This window comes from Fusarium solani (assembly GCF_023522795.1).
Source record: "Fusarium solani strain SB1 chromosome Unknown bctg00000012, whole genome shotgun sequence".
NCBI lineage: Eukaryota > Fungi > Ascomycota > Sordariomycetes > Hypocreales > Nectriaceae > Fusarium > Fusarium solani.
In genome coordinates, this window is record NW_027072146.1 from 1,031,456 (window position 1) to 1,049,125 (window position 17,670).

Below are 17,670 nucleotides of genomic sequence, written 5' to 3' on the forward strand. Positions count from 1 at the left end.
ATTTTGACGGCCCACATTCATTAAAATGTCATGTTTCATGTTAATGTCACCTTCACTTCTTGTCTTGGTTGAGTTACTGAGAGGGAACGGGATAGTTTCTTCGACTCACAGTACATAGTCCACATTCACTACTAAGAGCTATATTTACTTGCTAATTTACATTTTTGTGTTTTTGGAAACTCTTTGGCTCCTTTTCTCTGTGCCCGCGTGATGATCACTGTTTCTCCAACATTGTGAAGTTTCTGTAAGACCAAAATGGAACCCTGCTTTTGAAAGACCACGCTCCCATGCCCTTGATCAACCACCAACTGGCCTCTGACCAAACTAGGCTACAGATGCAATTTAGGAGCACCAAACAGCACTGATCCTAACTAAACCACCCCCCAAATAGGCTTACTCTCGAGCTAGGGATCGCCCTCTGCTAAGGTTCACTCATGTGATACCTCAGTTCTCTGACCTTGTTCGTAGCCAGGTGTTGAAATTGATGAGACTTTGGTAGTCGTGAATGACAACGATGTTTATTTTTAGGTGGAATAGAGATTGGTATATTTTGGTATTAAACTCCAAGTGAACACTAGTCACCAGAAGTTGCGAGTCTGTCTTGCCGAAACTTTCCCTCTACCATAACTCCCTCTATACGCCATACGTAAATTCGCGATACTTCTTTTGGTAGTAGTACGTCGCCAGTCCGCCAGCAGCACCAAGGGCCAGAGGAATTGGTGCCCTACCTCCTGTCTTGATTATCCGGGGGATAGCAGAGCCGGTAAGAAGGACGCTGTTTCCGAGGGCAAGCTCGGCGCCATAGTCCTGGTTGGTCTTGAGAAGGTAGCCTAGAGCACAGTGGTGAGTAAACAGGACAGCCGATTGTTAATTCTTAAGGGAGTTTTCATACCGGCATAGGCGTACGAGACGCCCAGTCCTAGCCCTGCGACGAGAGAGGGTGTTGAGCGGGTTCGCAGGTAGCCGGCGGTTCCGCCAGCCGCCACTGTTCGAAGTCAAGATTAGCCATGGATACGCGAGAATTGACCCAGATTGAGGCTTACAAAGACCGGCAAGGGTAAAGGAAGGGTGTTCGGCCATGGCTTAGATTTTAATGACACTTAATGGCACTTCAATGGCTTCCAGAAAGTTGTTGCGTGATGAGAACTTTGGGCCAGCAAAGGGAGATCGGCGCGGTCAACCAGCGTGACTAATCGATGACAAGGCAGGGTGAGTGGATGACGAGATTCGGACCTCGGGGTTGAAGAAAGTCCGAGCTCAATTAGATCCGGTTGGCTCCGGAGAAGATAGGCCGACGTGATTGGACAGAGATGACAATTAGCACTCTAACAGCTATGGCGGTAATTTGGCGCTCTTATGTTAGAGCCTTAACATCCCGACCGAGATCTTGGGCATGTTTTCAAGTTGAGTGTCCTTTCAGTTAATAAATTTAGTTAACGAATTGCACCCTGGCTTGAAAGGCCTATTTGTTTCATAAATCTCCAGGTTGGGAGTATTTTGCTGTCTCCGAGGCGGAAAACTCATTTCAATGGTCAACCAAGCCATCGTTCTCGAGCCGGTAAGGATGAACAGTACACACTGTTCGAGAGATGTCTGGGTTTCATTACACATGCTACTGGCCTCAACAATTTATTGATACATAAGAGAGTACATGATGATGGTCCAGCCCAAAGCTCACCAGATGAGTTCCCTTCACCATCCCTCATCTAGGATGGTTAGTCCCTCATATCCCTGCCTCACGACTTTAGTGTCGACGAAAAACACAGCAATCGCCTTGGCCCTTTTGTGTTGACCGTTGTTCTCTCCGACCGTGTGGTGGCAGCCAGGCTGCTCGATGAAGCTTTCTCCGACCTCGTACACCTTAGGTGGATTGCCATTCATGCCACTCAAGATGTGTCCCTCGGTTACAAGAGCCATAACTGTAGCCCCACCATGGCGATGGGGAGGCGTAAAGCCGTTTGGGGGGTAGTCGAGCTCAAGAGCGACGATGGACTTTCCAGGTGCGCCTTTGAGCTCGTAGTCATAGAGTACTCGGATGGTACTGAGTCAATGTACATACAATTGAAAATTCTACTGATTGCAACCTACTGGGTTTCTTTGGCTTTGGATTCCATTTTGGGAGGTTGGAGGAGAACCCAGGCAATGGGATGAGCATGTTGACAGTTCGACCAACAATGATTATCCCGAGTGGCAACCACTATTTATTCTTCCTGACCGTAAGCATCAATGACGGATATTCATAGCATGGCCTAATGTTCCTCTTCCGTCTCAAACCATTGGAAACGACTATCCGGATGCTGACTTGATAGTCGGGAACTACAGGCCGGATGTCGAGTTGTTCAGGGAATCGGAAATCCCCACCTCAATTGCCGATTCCCCGTGTAAACGGATTCCCGATGCTCCGCCCGTGTGCGCCGAGACGGCGGACCGGTAACCCAGTAAACAGTGACATCTCTGAGAATCAGATGGTTTGTAATCTATTGGTACGTGTTATTTAAGCCATGTTTCTTACTCATTGGTAGTATCGGGTCATCATTTATCATTCTTCCCATATTCTACTAAGAGCTACTACCATCAACCATCACCGCGATGAAAGCTGTTCAAATCCTGGGCGACAAGTCATGCCCCAAAATTGTCACCAATTGCTCTCCGGAAACCCCTAAGCCCGAAAATGACGACATCCTTGTCCAAGTCTACGCTGCCGGAATCACTGGCGACGAAGTTTTGTGGCCCGAAGTCTACAACACCCCAACCAGAATCCCGGGCCATGACATTTCTGGCATCATCTCTGCGTTTGGCCCTGGTTATAGCGGGCCTTTGAAGATGGGTCAGGAGGTTTTTGCGTTCTTGGATGCAGACCGAGGTCAAGGTCAAGCTCAATACGTCATTTGTTCCCCCGACGAAGTTGCTCCGAAGCCAGCATCCACCTCGCATGCAGAGGCGGCTGCGCTGCCGATCCCGGTTCTGACAGCCTGGGAGGCAATGATTGAACACGGCAAGGTTGAGCCTGATATGAAGGTCCTTGTTACTGGGGCTTCCGGTGCAGTTGGGATACTGTTCGTCCAGTTGGTCAAGCGGATGGTGGGAGCCCACGTTATTGCCTTGGCCTCAGCTCGACACCATCTAGCTCTTACGCAGTTTGGTGCAAGCGAAGTGGTGGACTACAATACTCCAAACTGGGAAAGGCTAACCTCGGATGTGGATGTTGTCTTTGATACTGTCGGCGGAGACGTCTTGGCCAAGACTTGGGAGACTGTTAAGGAGAACGGTGTTATCGTAACGGTTGGAGATCCGCCGCCATCCTGGGCTTTTGGACGGGAAATCGCTGTCGAATCTATTGGGAACCCAGGCGTAAGGTATCTGCACTTCATCGTCTCTGCAAACGCGGAGAGACTACGGAAGGCATCGGATTTGATTGATGGCGGGCGTATCAAGGCATTGGCCGTCAAGGCTTTCCCGTTCCGCGAGGCAGAACAGGCCTGGCTTCATGCCCAGCAAAGAAATCGAGGACACAAGGTCGTGATTGAGTTTGATGATGCCAGTCATGATGTGTCGGCAGGGAAGAAGTAAGTCGAGTAGGGGCAGATTGTGTGGCTAGCTGTAATATATTGTTTCTTGTCTATAATCCTATATAAGTCGTGAGTCACTTCACAAGTCTCTTAAAAGGCTCAACATAAAGTACTGAGTACTCAATAACAAGAGACCTCACCGGATCCAAAGCCCTTGGAGGACGGGACTTGTATGGAGCAATAGACAACATGTAAGAGATGCGTCAGCGCACAACGATGCGTCAAGGCCAGCTAACTCTTATCATTACTGCCCTGTCCACCATGACATATCTGTGGCGAAATCACTGGAACTATACCATCCACATACTGTATCCATATTCGCAAGAGATGCCAGGATATCATCGTCACTGCTCAGTTGTCCGCCATCGGAGCCAAGCGTCTCCTGCCCTTCGCCGCCAGAGAGACTCGGTACTCCAGTTGACTGAGGAGTGTTGCTCTTTGTACTTTTTGGCCCTAGCCCAAGCACATGTCGTGCAATCATCTGAATCTCCCGCACATTCCTAGCTGTTCTGGGCCATACCTCTCCCAATGCTTTCAAACACCCAATGGTCATGCGAATCTGATCTCTTGCTATGGCGAGCTCCTTTCCCTTGTGTAGGAAATTACACGCCGAGAGTAGGGCTAGCGTGCCTTCGCTCACCATGCAGGTGATGAATGGAGTGTGGTTGAAGGGTCGAGCCGGCAACGCGAGGAGACGTATCTGGGCTTCCACTGATCTCAGGACACGTATTGTGTGTACGTTGATCAGGTCTGGTGTGGGGGAGTCGGCAGGAGGATCCCGGGCACAACTTGAGACGCTCTCGATGGCGTTGAACCTGAGGTCTGATAGAGGTCTGTGTAGGCCGATAGTTGCACTGGAAAAGTCAATCTTCTGTACCTATCTTCGCCTTTGAAGGTGCCAACAGCAGAGTTACGATAGAAGACTTACACATGAATCACCAGATGTGCTTGAAACATGAGCTCATCAATTATTCCAGTCTTGGAAATGACTTGCTTGTCGTCTTTGGGCAGTAAAAGAAGCCATGCATCAACCACAGAGTCGGCAGCCTCAATGACCTGTGTTGAGGCTTCCTTGACAGCAACTTTTGGTGCTATCGAGATTGCCAATGCTGCACATCGTACGGCGCCAATGAGATACGCGAAAGAAGAGAACGACGTGTCGTCGGAAGCGAACTCACGACACTCGAACTCTTCCAAGGTCTTGGGTTCGGGGATTTCCTGTCCAAGTCTCAGCAAGAGCTGCAAGAAAGATGATGGTATCCATAACTTACCCCTGATTCATACTCGGACTCTTCACAAGGCAGTTCAACAGTAGCCTCAACATCTAGCGTCGCAAAATTCATGGCGCCCAATGTGCCCGCGTAAAAGGCATCCACGATGAACAGCATCCACCACGTCCGTCTCCAACATTCTACCAACACTGGGTCCTGACATCCGTTCTCTATGGCAAACTCTTGACGGGGCATTCCAAGTCGTAGGGCAAGCTGAACGGCAGCATTCATTTCCCGTTTTGAGTCTTCTTTGTATCCATGCCAGAAAAGCGCTATTGAGTACAAGAGGCGGCATTGTACCATGACCGGGTCGTTTGGCGATGCTTGTAAGAAACAGAGTTCGACAAAGTCTTTGAACGAGGCGGACCACTGCTTGGAGTCATAAATGTGGCCGATGAACCGTACGACAGCGACCAACGGTTTGAAGCTGGCCTCTCTGGCTGGGTCTTGGCAAAGCTTGATCAAGTGTCTTTTAGGTAGGATGAAAGGATGAAACCTGTGGAAGTCCTTGTAGTATAAGTTGACGAGAGCATCATTCTCAATGTCTTGGACGTGAACCTGGGGTGATGTCGGAGGTGTTGGGCGAGAGAAGCCCTCACCAACACTGAATCCGCCTAATATGCTAGGATCATCAGGGATTGTGAAACCAGGCGACAATAGTAGAGGCTCCGAATTCTGCCCGACCAGGGCCTGGGGCTGTGGGATTTTTACTAGAGTTGGCTCAACGCTGCCTAGAGACGGTAGATCCTCCGCCGCGGCGAGCCGTTGACGCCGTTCTGCCAATGCCGCGCGGTCGAGACCACCTCTGCGAGAGCGGGCGTAGAGGCACACCCTAGTAGCTTCAGCACATCGAGTGCATTCCGGTTTCTTGCCATCGCATTTGAGGTGGCGTGCGCGACATGGCAGACACGCCAAAGAAGAGCGAGTGGCTCTGCTATTTCGAGCTGGGACGTCGCTGTTGGAAGAACTCATTAGGCCGGGCTATGAGGTCATGCGGTGTTGCTTTGGCCTGGAGGTAATGTTGTCTGGTCTAACTTTGAAGGGGTTGAGTACGGGAACCCGGGTACTCGGGTATCCGATGGGTACCCGGTCCCCACCGGCCGGAGCCCGGGATAATTGTTGCCCGATTAGGCTATCTCCGGAGATGGAAGGCGTCTTGTTGAGGATGAACAACTCTGGGATAGAGTACAAGACAAGATATCATAAATATTCAGGGGCCGGCTTCATACAAATAGATCATCCAAATTGCAATACAAAGTCTTCTGTTCTAGCAATACTCTTAAATCACTTTTTCACTCCCCTCAAAACTCATCACTTCAACACTCATCACCATGCCAAGCAAGATTGTCATCATCGGTGCCGGCTTTGCTGGCGTTTGGAGCGCTCTCTCAGCTCAGCGGCTCATCAACCTCAAGGGCAAAGAAAAGGACGTCGAGATTCTCGTTATTTCCCCAGAGCCATCTTTGGTTATGCGTCCAAGGCTTTACGAAGCCAACGCTGCTGGTATGAACTATCCGCTCAGTGATCTATTTGGCTCCGCGGGCATCAAGTTCTTGCAAGGAACAGTCGATACCATCCAGATCGAAACACACATGGTCAAAGTCCAGACTGCTTCTGGTGGCAAGGACAGTGTGCAATACGACCGACTCATCCTCGCAGCGGGTAGCGCAGTCGTGAGACCTCGGGGCGTTACGGGGCTTGAGGAACATGCATTCGACATTGACACTCTGGCCTCGGCTACCAAACTCGAATCCCATCTCGAGAGTCTTACATCGCTTCCGCCAAGCCCTGCCCGTGATACCATCGTCGTGTGCGGTGGCGGCTTCACTGGCATCGAGCTTGCGGCCGAACTTCCCAAGCGGCTTAGCCAGCATAAAGGCGCCCGTATCATTCTGGTTGAAAGCGCAGATGAAGTTGGCCCGGAACTCGGACCAGGTCCGCGTCCCACCATTCTCAAGGCCTTGAAAGACCTCAACGTTGAGATCAAACTCAAGTCTCGGGTTGCAGCTGTTGACTCCAAGGGTGTAACTCTGGCCTCTGGCGAGCGCATTGAGACTTTGACGGCCATCTGGACTGCAGGCCAGAGAGCTACGCCTCTCACGGAGCAGATCCCCGGGGCCAAAGACTCGCTTTCTCGTCTTCACGTTGACGAAAACCTCCGTGTTCCGTCCAGCGAGGACGTTTTCGCCACAGGAGACGCTGCCTATGCACTTGCCGATACAAAGGGCCATTATGCCTTGATGTCTTGCCAGCATGCGCTTGCACTCGGCCGTGTATCGGGCCACAATGCTGCCGCAGACCTACTCAACGAGCCCAATGTGGCATATTCGCAGCCTGGCTACAATTGCTGTCTGGACCTTGGAGACTGGGGTGCCGTGATTTCTCGAGGCTGGGATAGAAACGAGCAGATCGCTGGAGACCTAGCGAAACGAGGCAAGACCTTCATCAACCAGAAGGTCATCTACCCTCCTGAGAACGTGGACGAAGCTATTCTTGCGGCTGACCCTGCTACGCCAACTGGGGATGCGCATTTCAAGATTCTTCTTGAAGCTATGGCCTAGGCGGTCTATGTATGAGGAGTCACATTTCCTGTGTGGCCCCATCTTGTGTTGATGTTGGACATTCCTTTAAATAGATCCAGATAGACCAGATAGACGAGACAGACGCTCACTACTACGCATGCATTGCTTATTTTCAATGAATAAATAGGTCTCTGACTACACACTCACGCTACTTGAACAAATCGTCTAGCTTCTGACATTAAAAGTGTGGGAGTGAATGTTGATAGTGGTCACCTCCCAGGTCTTACCACCGTCAGTTGTGTGTAGTCCCGAGGAGTCGGCTTCGTTGATACCCAGTGTGTTTCCAAATGACTTGTCGGCCTCGTTCAAGATGATGGTTGTGTCAAGGTATTCTAGCTTCCATTAGCTGCGCCTACTGCGAGGATGAATACCAGGAACTTACGATGGGCCGCTACCGTGCCGACGCAAGCATCGTCTTGACACTCAACAGCGGTGCCCCAACCCTCGGCGTGACCAGAGGCTATACTGTGTCAGTGGTCTACACATTCAGGTCAATCTTTGTTACTTACAAGTTGAGAGGGACGAGATAACAGAGCCACCAACTGTGACGGTCTGGTCGTATTTGCCTGTAGAGTCATTGTAGACGTCTAGCATCATGTTAACATCATGGCAGGTAAGGGGTCGGGCTGAACCCACAGTGAATGGTGAGCTTGGTGCCAGCCTTAGCTGGAACTTGCTTGCCACCGAGTTGTTCTCCTACTCCAATCAGTCCTGGGTTCCCTTATCAAGATAAACGTGACTGTAGGTTACCTTGCAGCGTGCTGGCCCATGTGCACCATTGCCCAGCGCTTGCGCCACATTCCCTAACTTGAAGTCAGTTGTTCCGCTTGCTATCCAGACATTCTCGGGGCTTTCACTAACCGCTTAGGGTCCGAAAACGCAACAGCGAGAGCCTGGATAAGATCACCACCACTTGTCCCCATGCCAGGCCACAGCGCAAGGCGGTCCTTGGGAGGGTTAGGAACCTTGGGCAAGACAAGTGTCGTGGTGGCTTCACGGATCCATGACTTTGTTGGGCCCAGAGAGAATGCAGGACCAAAGCCCACAATGTTCTGGCAACTCGCCAGCTGGAGTAGGCCGAGAAGACTGAGAGATGTCGAAAGCTGCATGTTGGCCTGATTAATGCGATGTTGTCTTTGTGAATTATTGTTGCTGGCTGTGAGAGTGAAGAATAGGTGTGAGGGACTCAACTTGATATATCCAAATGCTTTCAAGGTAGGCCTGTTACAATTTACGAGGCGGAGAATCACTACATAGTATTCCACCTATCAAGTCTTGGCATGCATAGTTGTTTCATGCCATCCATGGTGGGGTGTCCTCCGTGCTAATAAGTCAAGTGCCGATATTCCGATCAATCTGGTGTTTTGAGGAACCCCTGGTCGACTCCTGTTACAGGCTGTTTCCCCAATTTTGCGAACGGCACAAGCTCCGGTGCCGAAACAGGTGAATGTAGCACTGTACTCTTGGCCTCTAACGTTTCAAGATCCATGAGCCCTTTTGATGGCCTGTTTGTCAGTTGCGACTCGGGCAAACGATATTGTCCGAACAAATGGTGTTGAAGCTCCCTTTGTTGCCACGAATGAGAGACTACCTCCGGGCCTGGCCGGTGGAGTCGCTTGCCAGTGGAAAGACATTGTATTCTCGTATAGAGATTGTGTAGTATTGGACTAACTGATATAGCTCTGTCCTTTCTTTTGGAAAGGGACTTTTGCCGTCATGAAACCCGTGGTGATAAGGAGAGACGATTGACAGCAGACTCCAGGGTGAAAGTCATCATTCGGTCTTAACGACTACGTCGAGGAACTTCATTTTACTGTAGATCATTAAGGTAATATTTCAAGTATACGAGCTCATGGCCGCCCAGGAAATTTTCGCGAAGACTCGTCTGTTTTCCATGAATCGATTCTGGCTGTTAGTACCCTGGCTTTGTCCTGTCACGGAGGCTTTTACTCCGAGAATGGTAACAACATGCTTGGAACAGTCTAGTTTAGGCTCATCTGCAAGAACAGAAAAACTCGCCAATAAACAGCCATGGCCTTCTCACTATAGTACACGTGTGATGCTGTTCCAGACTGCTCTGTGTGTTTTGGTATCCGCTTATCCGTATTCTGCAAGCCATTGACATACCAAGACAATTGTGCGCTTGCTTCTTCCTAGCTTCCATTTGCGTCTGCTGCGTAGGTGCGCTGTGGCTGGCCTCGTGTTGGACAAGCGACGCGTATTTTACGCACGCCACATGGCACTTGATGCAGCGACTGTAGCTTCAGCCATTCAGGCGGAAGAGACTGCATACATTACCAATGACCATGACCAGGTCTTGGGCCTCTGCTATACGGCCCAGTTGCAAGTCTGACTTTAGGTTCCAGTCCTGTTAGACTGGCCCCAACCAAGCTTATTTGAGAAACATTTCACTTAAAAGTTAATGCATCCTATTAGATGTCGATTAAAGATGGGCGCAGTCTTTGTTTCATAAAGCACTTACGCGTCTGCCTCTATTTCTGGTGCAAACAAGTCCAGCTGTTGTCTGTCCCAGCCACCAAAATGTCACTACGTAACGCGCTGCGTAATCTGCTGCATGAGCTGACTGCCCAATCGTAAAGAGGCTTATTTGGATCTTCTGAGATGCGAGTCTGGTCCAATCGGCATCAAGATGCCACCAACGGGCTGGGGCTTTTCTCCAATAAGAGGCTAATTAATTACCCCGAAGCCCGACTTGCAAGGCACAATGGTCCATAATGGCTGAAGGAATGATCATGTAGTTGAACGTTGATTTTGTAATGAAAGAAGGTATCGTCAAACAGAGCTGGAGGTGCCACAGAATGGCATAAAGACTCGAAGATGTCCCCTTGAACTTGGCCATCACACTGTACCTATCAACCTAACCCTACAAGATCTTCTAATTGGACTTCTTGAACCCTTTCTATCCTTCTCAAACCATTACTCTATCATTTACAATGGTCAAATCGGATCGTCCTCCTGCCAATGCCTTTGTGGCTGCTGCTCGCAAGATCTATAACCCCATCGGCTTCTCCAAGGGCTACAACTTTGTCTTATTCTTCGTCTTTGCAGGGGCATTGATGGGGTTTTCTCTTGCTAGGCTACAGTATCTCGACTATGATGGGACCTTTTGTGGAAAAGATGGCCAAGCTGGCATTGGTGAATGCTACTTTTCCGGCAGAGGAACTCCCAGAATTGGTCTCTTGATGCATCTTGCTACGATCCTCCCCGCTGGGCTGCTCGTCTGTTTTCAATTTGTTCCAGCAATCCGACATAAAGTCATACTCTTCCATCGAATCAATGGCTACATCATTCTAGTTCTATCGCTCGTCAGTACTGTTGGTGCTTTTATGGCCGCCAGACACGCATTCGGAGGAGGGTTGGAAACTCAACTTGGGGTCGGGTTCGTGGGGATCGCATTCATCACCTGTCTGTTCTTGGCATGGGTCAACATCAAGAGGCTACAGCTGGAACAACATCGAGCTTGGATGCTCCGAGGGTGGTTCTACGTATGTTATGGTCTATAATTGCTTACATACTGTACTAACACATGACAACCACAGGCTTCGAGCATTATCACACTTCGAATCATTATGATTATCATGGCCTCCATTATAGGGTCAAGCAACGATTACTTTCAACCTAGGATGTGTGCCCAGATCGACTATGTTCTTGGGGAGTCCGACACAAGAGCAAGCTACCCCGATTGCGACAGCTTCTATACTGGAAAAGACTTGGACAAACAGGTTCTGGTAAAGGCTAATATGGGGGATGGGGGTTCTGATATGGAAGTTGGAGCTTCTCTTGGCCTTGCCTTCGGACCAGCTCTGTGGTTGGCATTCGTTATCCACGCAGTAGGAATCGAGATCTACGTATGTTCTCACCTCCCTTGTCTCTTGGGGCAATCTGCGCTCGACGCACCGGATTACTGACCATCTTATAGCTGCGCCTGACGCCCATTGAGCATGAGAGGTTGAGAAACATATCCTACCTCAGACAACAGGAGGCCGGGATGAATCATCCTGGAAGAGCTGGACTGACAGCCGACCGACTTGGTGATGCTACAATTTGGAGGCCTGTGGATTCCGCGAGGGCACCTGATGAGGTTACGCGACTGAACAAGTAACTTTCCGGTGGGCGGTGTCAGCAGATTATCTGTAATTCAGGACAGAAGGTGGTCCCTCAGTGGGAGATTGGGTCAAGATGAGAGGATCAAGAAGCTACAACGCCTCGTATACTCTTGTATCAGAGGACACCCTCTTCAAAGGACATTATGAGTGCTGCAGCTTCGTTCAGTTTCCCTTGTTCCCTCTTTTTTCTGTTCTTCGTCTTTTTCTCTATTTAGTCTTCATAGCACGCATGGGTGGGCTCCTCTTGAACAGAGAGCCTGGCACGGTGACATGATCGCTAAAAAATCACCATAATAGAAAGCTCATCATCTACCGGCAGGATTGTGCAGGACATAAAGCCAAGGATGGATGCTAACTAATGCATCAACAGTACCACCTCAGCCCCTCGTTGTTGCAGCAGTAGGGTGGATGATCTGCAAGTCAGTCTGGTGGGTAGCCACGTCTGCCATAAAGAGATGGGTGCAGAAATCGGTTTCAAGACGATCCACCCAGGAGGAGCATGGATTCAAGGCAAAGCTATAGCCCAGCCATGAACCCTGGAGTTATCGATGGGTGATAAATGCGCTTTGGGCGTTTTTGCCGCTCAAACACTAGTCATTAGCATCAATCTGTACAAGATATCTCTGACTGAGTATCAATCTACGATGCTACGTCTTGCTATGGCCATAGTCTACCTAGCGAAAAACAGGAAGCGCATAACGCGGCAACATTTCCATGCTGACACGACACGGGGTAGACTTCTGCAATTGTCATGCAGCTGTGGGAACCCTGCATGTTCATGACTCGACAGTCAAGATTCTGCGGGCCGAGGCTCTTCAATGCTCTCGAATTGACGCATCATGACTGGGTATACCAGGGCCTAGGACCCGTACGAGACCCCTTTGGGAACCCAGGCTCATCCCTGCCATCTATGATCGACATCTGAGAACAAATCACGAAGAATTAATTCGCTTCCCAAGTCCCACAAGGCCTGTCCTAAAGGCCCATCACATCCCCGGCCGCTTAGTAGACGGTGGAGAGATGTCCCAGCTTAGGCATGCATATGTTGTATCAGCAGCAGCACAGTTGTCTCTTGCATTGCCCAATGTTCAGTTTAAAACCTGGGGGGCGGCACCAACCCTACGATGGACAAGCGTTTGCAAGTCCAAATCTCAACGCTGCCAGAGCACGAAATGCTGGTCAACGCGAATCTTGAAGTCACTCTGGGTGAGCTCCATGGCAGCCAAGCCTTGGCCATTCTCACAAAGACCTTGGCTGTTCACAGGAAACATACATGGAATCATGATTGACCTGCACAAGATTTATGGTACCACACCACCAATACTCAGCTATTCTCTTAAACGCGATTCGGTAGACACTAAACTAGCTTGAGCCAGGTCCTATCGTGCAGATCGCGCCCAACCGATACGACTTCAACACGCCCGAAGCTGTCAAGACCATCTACCGCATTGGTAATGCCTTTACGAAGTCTCGCTACTACGAGCCATTTGGTACCCCTGATTTCCATAACCTGATGAACGTGCTGGACAACAAGGACCATGCAGCCTTGCGAAAGCAGATCGCATCCCTGTATACCATGTCGGCTTTGTTGTCTTACGAGCACTCGGTCGATGCCCAGACAGCCATTCTAAAGGAAAAGATGCAAAATTTCGCCAATAGAGGAGATGTCGTCGATCTGCCCCAGTTCCTTCAGTTCTACGCTTTTGACGTTGTTGGGACCATCACGGTGAATATCTCACGATAAGACACATCCCAGAAGACCAGGCCCTAATCTGACATGCTTTCACTCTAGATTGGCAAGTCGATGGGTATGATGGAATCTAATACCGATATGTATGACACCTGTCGGGCTCTAGATGGAATGTGGCACTATATCGCAGTCTTGGGACTCATTCCTGGCATACACTTACGGTATATACGACTCGCCAAGGTTCTTGGCTTTACGCCTCCGACAAAGGCCCTGGATTCGTTCATAGACACCCAGATACAGCAGTATACGGAAGCTATGGAACGCAAGGGCGGTGTGGGAGATGATGAAGACACCTTTCTAGCCAGAATGCTGAAGCTACAGGAACAAGGAAAAGCTACCAAGAAAGATACTCGACACTGTGTAACCATAAACATCGGCGCAGGTTCTGATACTACAGCTCTCGGTCTCAGCTCTATTGTTTACTATCTTTACAGCAACCCACGCACCCTTAATCGTCTCCGCAAAGAACTTGATGAGTTTGCTGAGGCAGGGGAGTTATCGGATCCTGTGGGTTTCCAGCAGGCACAGAAGATGCCATACTTGCAGGCTGTCATCAAAGAAGCCCTGCGGCTTCATCCTGGTGTGGGTACGCAGCTCACGCGCGTCGTGCCCAAGGGAGGTGTCGTCATTGAAGGCCAATTCTTTCCAGAAGGGGTAAGTAGAAATCCCTTGTTCTCTTTATATGAAAATGCTGGAAGAAACCCCAAAAAGCGGTACTAACAAAGTATTCAGGCGGAGGTGGGCGTCAATGGATGGGCTCTATACTACAACCAAGACGTCTTCGGAGAGTATGCAGCCAATTTCCGGCCGGAGCGATGGCTACAACCCGGTGAAGATGTTAGAATCGCAGCATCTTTTGCAGTATGTAGAAATATCCGTCTTGGAAACTCACACAGACAAGAGCCAAACATCAGTGCCCAACATCTAGTTCGGCGCCGGTCCCCGATCATGCCTTGGCAAGAACGTTAGCATCCTAGAGATGTCCAAAGCTATTCCTCAGATTGTGAAAAACTTCGATATTGAGCTTCAACAAGATGAATCGTGGAAACATGAGTGCTGGTTTTTTGTCAAGCCAGAGTTCAAGGCACAGATTAAGTTGAGGGTTCGTTAGCGAAAGTTATCACGTAAAAATAGCTCGAAGAAGTAAAGCCCTGGCCTGGGAGTATAAAACGACGCATGGAGTGGATGGAATGCACAACATCGAGCAGACAACACGATTAGTTGCGATATGGACGCCTCATCAAGTGTCATGCCAGCAAGTGAGCCGCTCCTTTCCATGAGCATCATCAACAATCAACTCTGCCAGTAGACTCTTCTGCCGCAAGTAGTACTAATTCTTGAATTGTAATCAAGTAGGCGGGCTATCCCATGAATCTGATGTACCAAGGTGCACAAAGACTCGGATTAATTTCTCAAGGTACCTACCTACCTACTTCCCAGTGCCCTCTTTCCATCCTGTAATCATCACGTCTCGCAGCGGAGTTCCATGTCCCTCTCAACCCCTGCACATGTGGTTGATATAACAACCGACGGGGTAAAACTCCGCAAAAGTCCGCAACCCCAAAGACCGACACGGGCTCCCTAGACCCCGCTATTTGCAGACGGAGTTACGCCATAAATAGCGACGACCGGAGGAATTCGTTCGTGTGATTTGTAATGAACATGATGTGTTGAAGAGTAGTAAACGGAGGGAAGAATGAACATACTTGGTCGGGTATAAACAGCCCATATCTTCCCAGTCTTGATATACCTAAGTGACAGACACATTACAACTTCTCCCTATTTCTATCATCAGGTCATCTCCATCAAGTCATAACGACATACTGACTCTGACGGATAGCAGTCATGGCTCAAGACGCCAAGATCATCTTCTACACCAACCGCCAATGCCCTTGTACATGCTCTTCTGTCCTGTTATGCGAAGACGAAGCTGACCAACCTTCCCCAAGATGCTCACCGGGTTCATATCACTTTAGCCGAGTTGGGAATTTCTTTCGAGGAGGAGCAAATTGACCTCGAGGTTCCAAGAACAGAGGCTTACTTGAAGATCAACCCACGCGGCAAGGTCCCAGCGCTGAGCTACAATGGCAACATCATCACCGAGTCTGCCATCATCGCCAAGTTCCTCGCGGATGCGTACCCCTCACACCTTGTGCCACCATCTAGCTCTGTAGACGGTGCTCTTCGCCGCGCTCGAATCGAATTCTTTGCCGATACCTATGCCAACAATGTGCTGGGACTGCTTTACAAAGGCATCTCGGCAAAAACGGATGCTGAAGCTGATAAGATTGGCCAAACATTGGTCGAGAACATTGTCAAGGAGATTGAGCCAGAGTTGGATGATGCGGCACCATATTTTGGAGGGAGTGACAAGACCACTCTGGCAGAGGTTAGCTGATTCCAAGTCTTTGGCCTGCTAAGGCATCATCGCGCTCATCTATCACTGTTGGAGTTGTTTAACTGACTACTCGCACAGGTTTTGGTGGCCTCCTTTGTCATCCGTCTGTTGTCATTGGGCAAAAGTGGAATTCTATTCAAGGAAGCTCTCAGCGGGTTGGAAGCCAAGGCTCCGAATTTTGCCAAGTGGGCAGCTGTTCTGCAGAAGACGCCCAACATTATTGACATCTTTGATGAGAACATCTGGACAACGAAGATTTCTGAAAGAATTTCTGCTGCTCGGGCTTGATGATGAACCTGAACCCATGTATGGGGCAATGTGGTAAAGGGGGGTGATAGAGGCTACTCTAAGCCTGTCATGAGTGCTCCATAGTAGAAAAGGATCATGAAAGAAAGACGGATTCTGCTCTGTTAGGAAATTGGACAAAGATCTCCTTCTGATTGTGTTGCATGCACATGTTTTTATCCGCATGACGAAATATCCTGTGCAGCAACTCGGTACCTAAGGAGCGCGTTCATATGGCGGGCCGGCCTTTTCACAAAACCAAAGGTTAAACATGGCAGCAAAAGTCTGGACACTTTGATTGTTGGTAGGTGGTCGAGGCTAGGCCAAACAGGTGCAGGCCGACAGGACCGAACCCTGGGAGGATCACAGGGACATCGAGACCATATTGTTTATATCCTATCGAACCAAAATTCACCAGAAGAGACGTATGAGAGAAACGTGACAAGTGAGGGATGCAGCTCTCGGCCAGCAATAGCGTACGGCCGTCAGGCAAAAAGGGAAGGCCTGCGAGGTCCAAAAAACATACAACAGCGGGGATTCGCTGGTCGTCACCGACCCAACTACTAATCCGCCCCTCACTGGCTTATCTATGGGAGAGCGGACGGGATCCCGAGTTCTCCAGTGGGTATGGTCGTATGTACTAGAGAGTGATGCAGGAAGGGCTCATATGTTGAGCGTACAACGTGCGGGAGGGACACTGAAGTAAATGGTCGATTGTCCCCGGGACTGGCACACGTCGAGTTGGTCTTGGCCCTGGTTCATAGGTGGGTACTCATCAAATTAGCCTTTTAGTCCGTAGGTAAGTTGCATCCTGTCCCGTGTAGATTCATGGTAGCACAAGACCAACATAACAGAGCTGAACTCCTGACTCATTCAAAGGACCTGAATGCTATGATAGAATACACTTGAAGTATGATCAAAGTCCACGGCAGGTTCAATTCTATGTATATCAACACACGTACTGTGGAAATATTACGTAGCACAAATTGATGCTTGACCGACCTCTTCTTCAAGAGCATGTCTTTGCCAATTTCGCTTGACTCACGTTGTGAAAAACTCGAGCGGTTAGTCATCAACGAACGAGCCGCGATGGCCTCAGGCGCAAAGAAAAATGCCACCAGAGCCCCACAGCAAGTCTGTATAAAAAGTCCTTCTCCCTCTGGACTTTTGAACTTTTCTTTCTTTCTTCTTCATGTCGACAATACTTCAGTAAGCCTAGCCCTACTGGTAGCCTCCCGATCAACACTCGCTAACGCCCTTCAGGAGAATCATTTCTATAGTATTCGACCTTCTCTTGGTTCTCCAAAAGAGCCACAGATCCCACCCTGGTTGATGAGTGCATATCCTCGACACCCTAGAGTGAATACCATGGTCCTCTCGCTCTGTCTGAAAAGACGGCGGCAGTTGCCTTGAGCGGCTGCTGTATAGAGAGTTGTTTTCCCTCTTGATGATCTCGACCCCAGCAGCGGTCTTGCCTTCGGGCGCGCGGTTGGGGTGGGTGTTGATGGACGTCTGACAGGCGTGTTTCTTTTTCCTTTTCGTTGCTCTCTGAGGCTTGCCTTGGAAGTAAGGAAGAGTATGTTGTGGCGGTTGCAGTGAGTCGTAGCTCCGTAGAGCAGACGTTGAAGTAAGCCGCGAGAGGATCAACCGTGGAGAGATGGTTGTATCCACTTCTGCATGTTCTGTCG

At 49.6% G+C, this 17,670-nt stretch overlaps 8 protein-coding genes across 8 annotated transcripts; 4 read left to right on the forward strand and 4 right to left on the reverse strand.

Moving 5' to 3' along the window:
- Nucleotides 1–633: 633 nt before the first annotated feature.
- Nucleotides 634–1,080, reverse strand: MRS44_016325 (uncharacterized protein; the record flags this gene model as incomplete). The annotated part of the gene is made up of 3 exons (XM_046276735.2): nucleotides 634–830; nucleotides 893–985; nucleotides 1,044–1,080. The coding sequence occupies 3 exons, from the start codon at nucleotides 1,078–1,080 to the stop codon at nucleotides 634–636; spliced, it is 327 nt and encodes a 108-aa protein (XP_046131106.1).
- Nucleotides 1,081–1,692: 612 nt separating this feature from the next.
- Nucleotides 1,693–2,114, reverse strand: MRS44_016326 (uncharacterized protein; the record flags this gene model as incomplete). Its single annotated transcript, XM_046281367.2, has 2 exons — nucleotides 1,693–2,041; nucleotides 2,089–2,114. 2 exons carry the CDS (start codon nucleotides 2,112–2,114, stop codon nucleotides 1,693–1,695), a joined length of 375 nt encoding a protein of 124 aa, XP_046131105.1.
- Nucleotides 2,115–2,589: 475 nt separating this feature from the next.
- On the forward strand, nucleotides 2,590–3,570 carry MRS44_016327 (uncharacterized protein; the record flags this gene model as incomplete). Its single annotated transcript, XM_046282070.2, has 1 exon — nucleotides 2,590–3,570. The coding sequence occupies one exon, from the start codon at nucleotides 2,590–2,592 to the stop codon at nucleotides 3,568–3,570; it is 981 nt and encodes a 326-aa protein (XP_046131104.2).
- A 243-nt stretch (nucleotides 3,571–3,813) lies between these two features.
- On the reverse strand, nucleotides 3,814–5,812 carry MRS44_016328 (uncharacterized protein; the record flags this gene model as incomplete). Its single annotated transcript, XM_065617985.1, has 3 exons — nucleotides 3,814–4,384; nucleotides 4,498–4,787; nucleotides 4,841–5,812. The coding sequence occupies 3 exons, from the start codon at nucleotides 5,810–5,812 to the stop codon at nucleotides 3,814–3,816; spliced, it is 1,833 nt and encodes a 610-aa protein (XP_065474057.1).
- A 359-nt stretch (nucleotides 5,813–6,171) lies between these two features.
- On the forward strand, nucleotides 6,172–7,401 carry MRS44_016329 (uncharacterized protein; the record flags this gene model as incomplete). Its single annotated transcript, XM_046281366.2, has 1 exon — nucleotides 6,172–7,401. The coding sequence occupies one exon, from the start codon at nucleotides 6,172–6,174 to the stop codon at nucleotides 7,399–7,401; it is 1,230 nt and encodes a 409-aa protein (XP_046131102.1).
- Nucleotides 7,402–7,587: 186 nt separating this feature from the next.
- On the reverse strand, nucleotides 7,588–8,531 carry MRS44_016330 (uncharacterized protein; the record flags this gene model as incomplete). The annotated part of the gene is made up of 6 exons (XM_046281365.1): nucleotides 7,588–7,754; nucleotides 7,805–7,882; nucleotides 7,932–8,009; nucleotides 8,059–8,118; nucleotides 8,173–8,225; nucleotides 8,284–8,531. 6 exons carry the CDS (start codon nucleotides 8,529–8,531, stop codon nucleotides 7,588–7,590), a joined length of 684 nt encoding a protein of 227 aa, XP_046131101.1.
- A 1,845-nt stretch (nucleotides 8,532–10,376) lies between these two features.
- On the forward strand, nucleotides 10,377–11,545 carry MRS44_016331 (uncharacterized protein; the record flags this gene model as incomplete). Its single annotated transcript, XM_046278692.1, has 3 exons — nucleotides 10,377–10,928; nucleotides 10,983–11,291; nucleotides 11,363–11,545. 3 exons carry the CDS (start codon nucleotides 10,377–10,379, stop codon nucleotides 11,543–11,545), a joined length of 1,044 nt encoding a protein of 347 aa, XP_046131100.1.
- Nucleotides 11,546–12,673: 1,128 nt separating this feature from the next.
- MRS44_016332 (uncharacterized protein) lies at nucleotides 12,674–15,985 on the forward strand (the record flags this gene model as incomplete). Its single annotated transcript, XM_065617986.1, has 7 exons — nucleotides 12,674–12,755; nucleotides 12,926–13,275; nucleotides 13,342–13,953; nucleotides 14,032–14,160; nucleotides 14,228–14,401; nucleotides 15,143–15,688; nucleotides 15,776–15,985. 7 exons carry the CDS (start codon nucleotides 12,674–12,676, stop codon nucleotides 15,983–15,985), a joined length of 2,103 nt encoding a protein of 700 aa, XP_065474058.1.
- Between the last annotated feature and the right edge of the window lie 1,685 nt (nucleotides 15,986–17,670).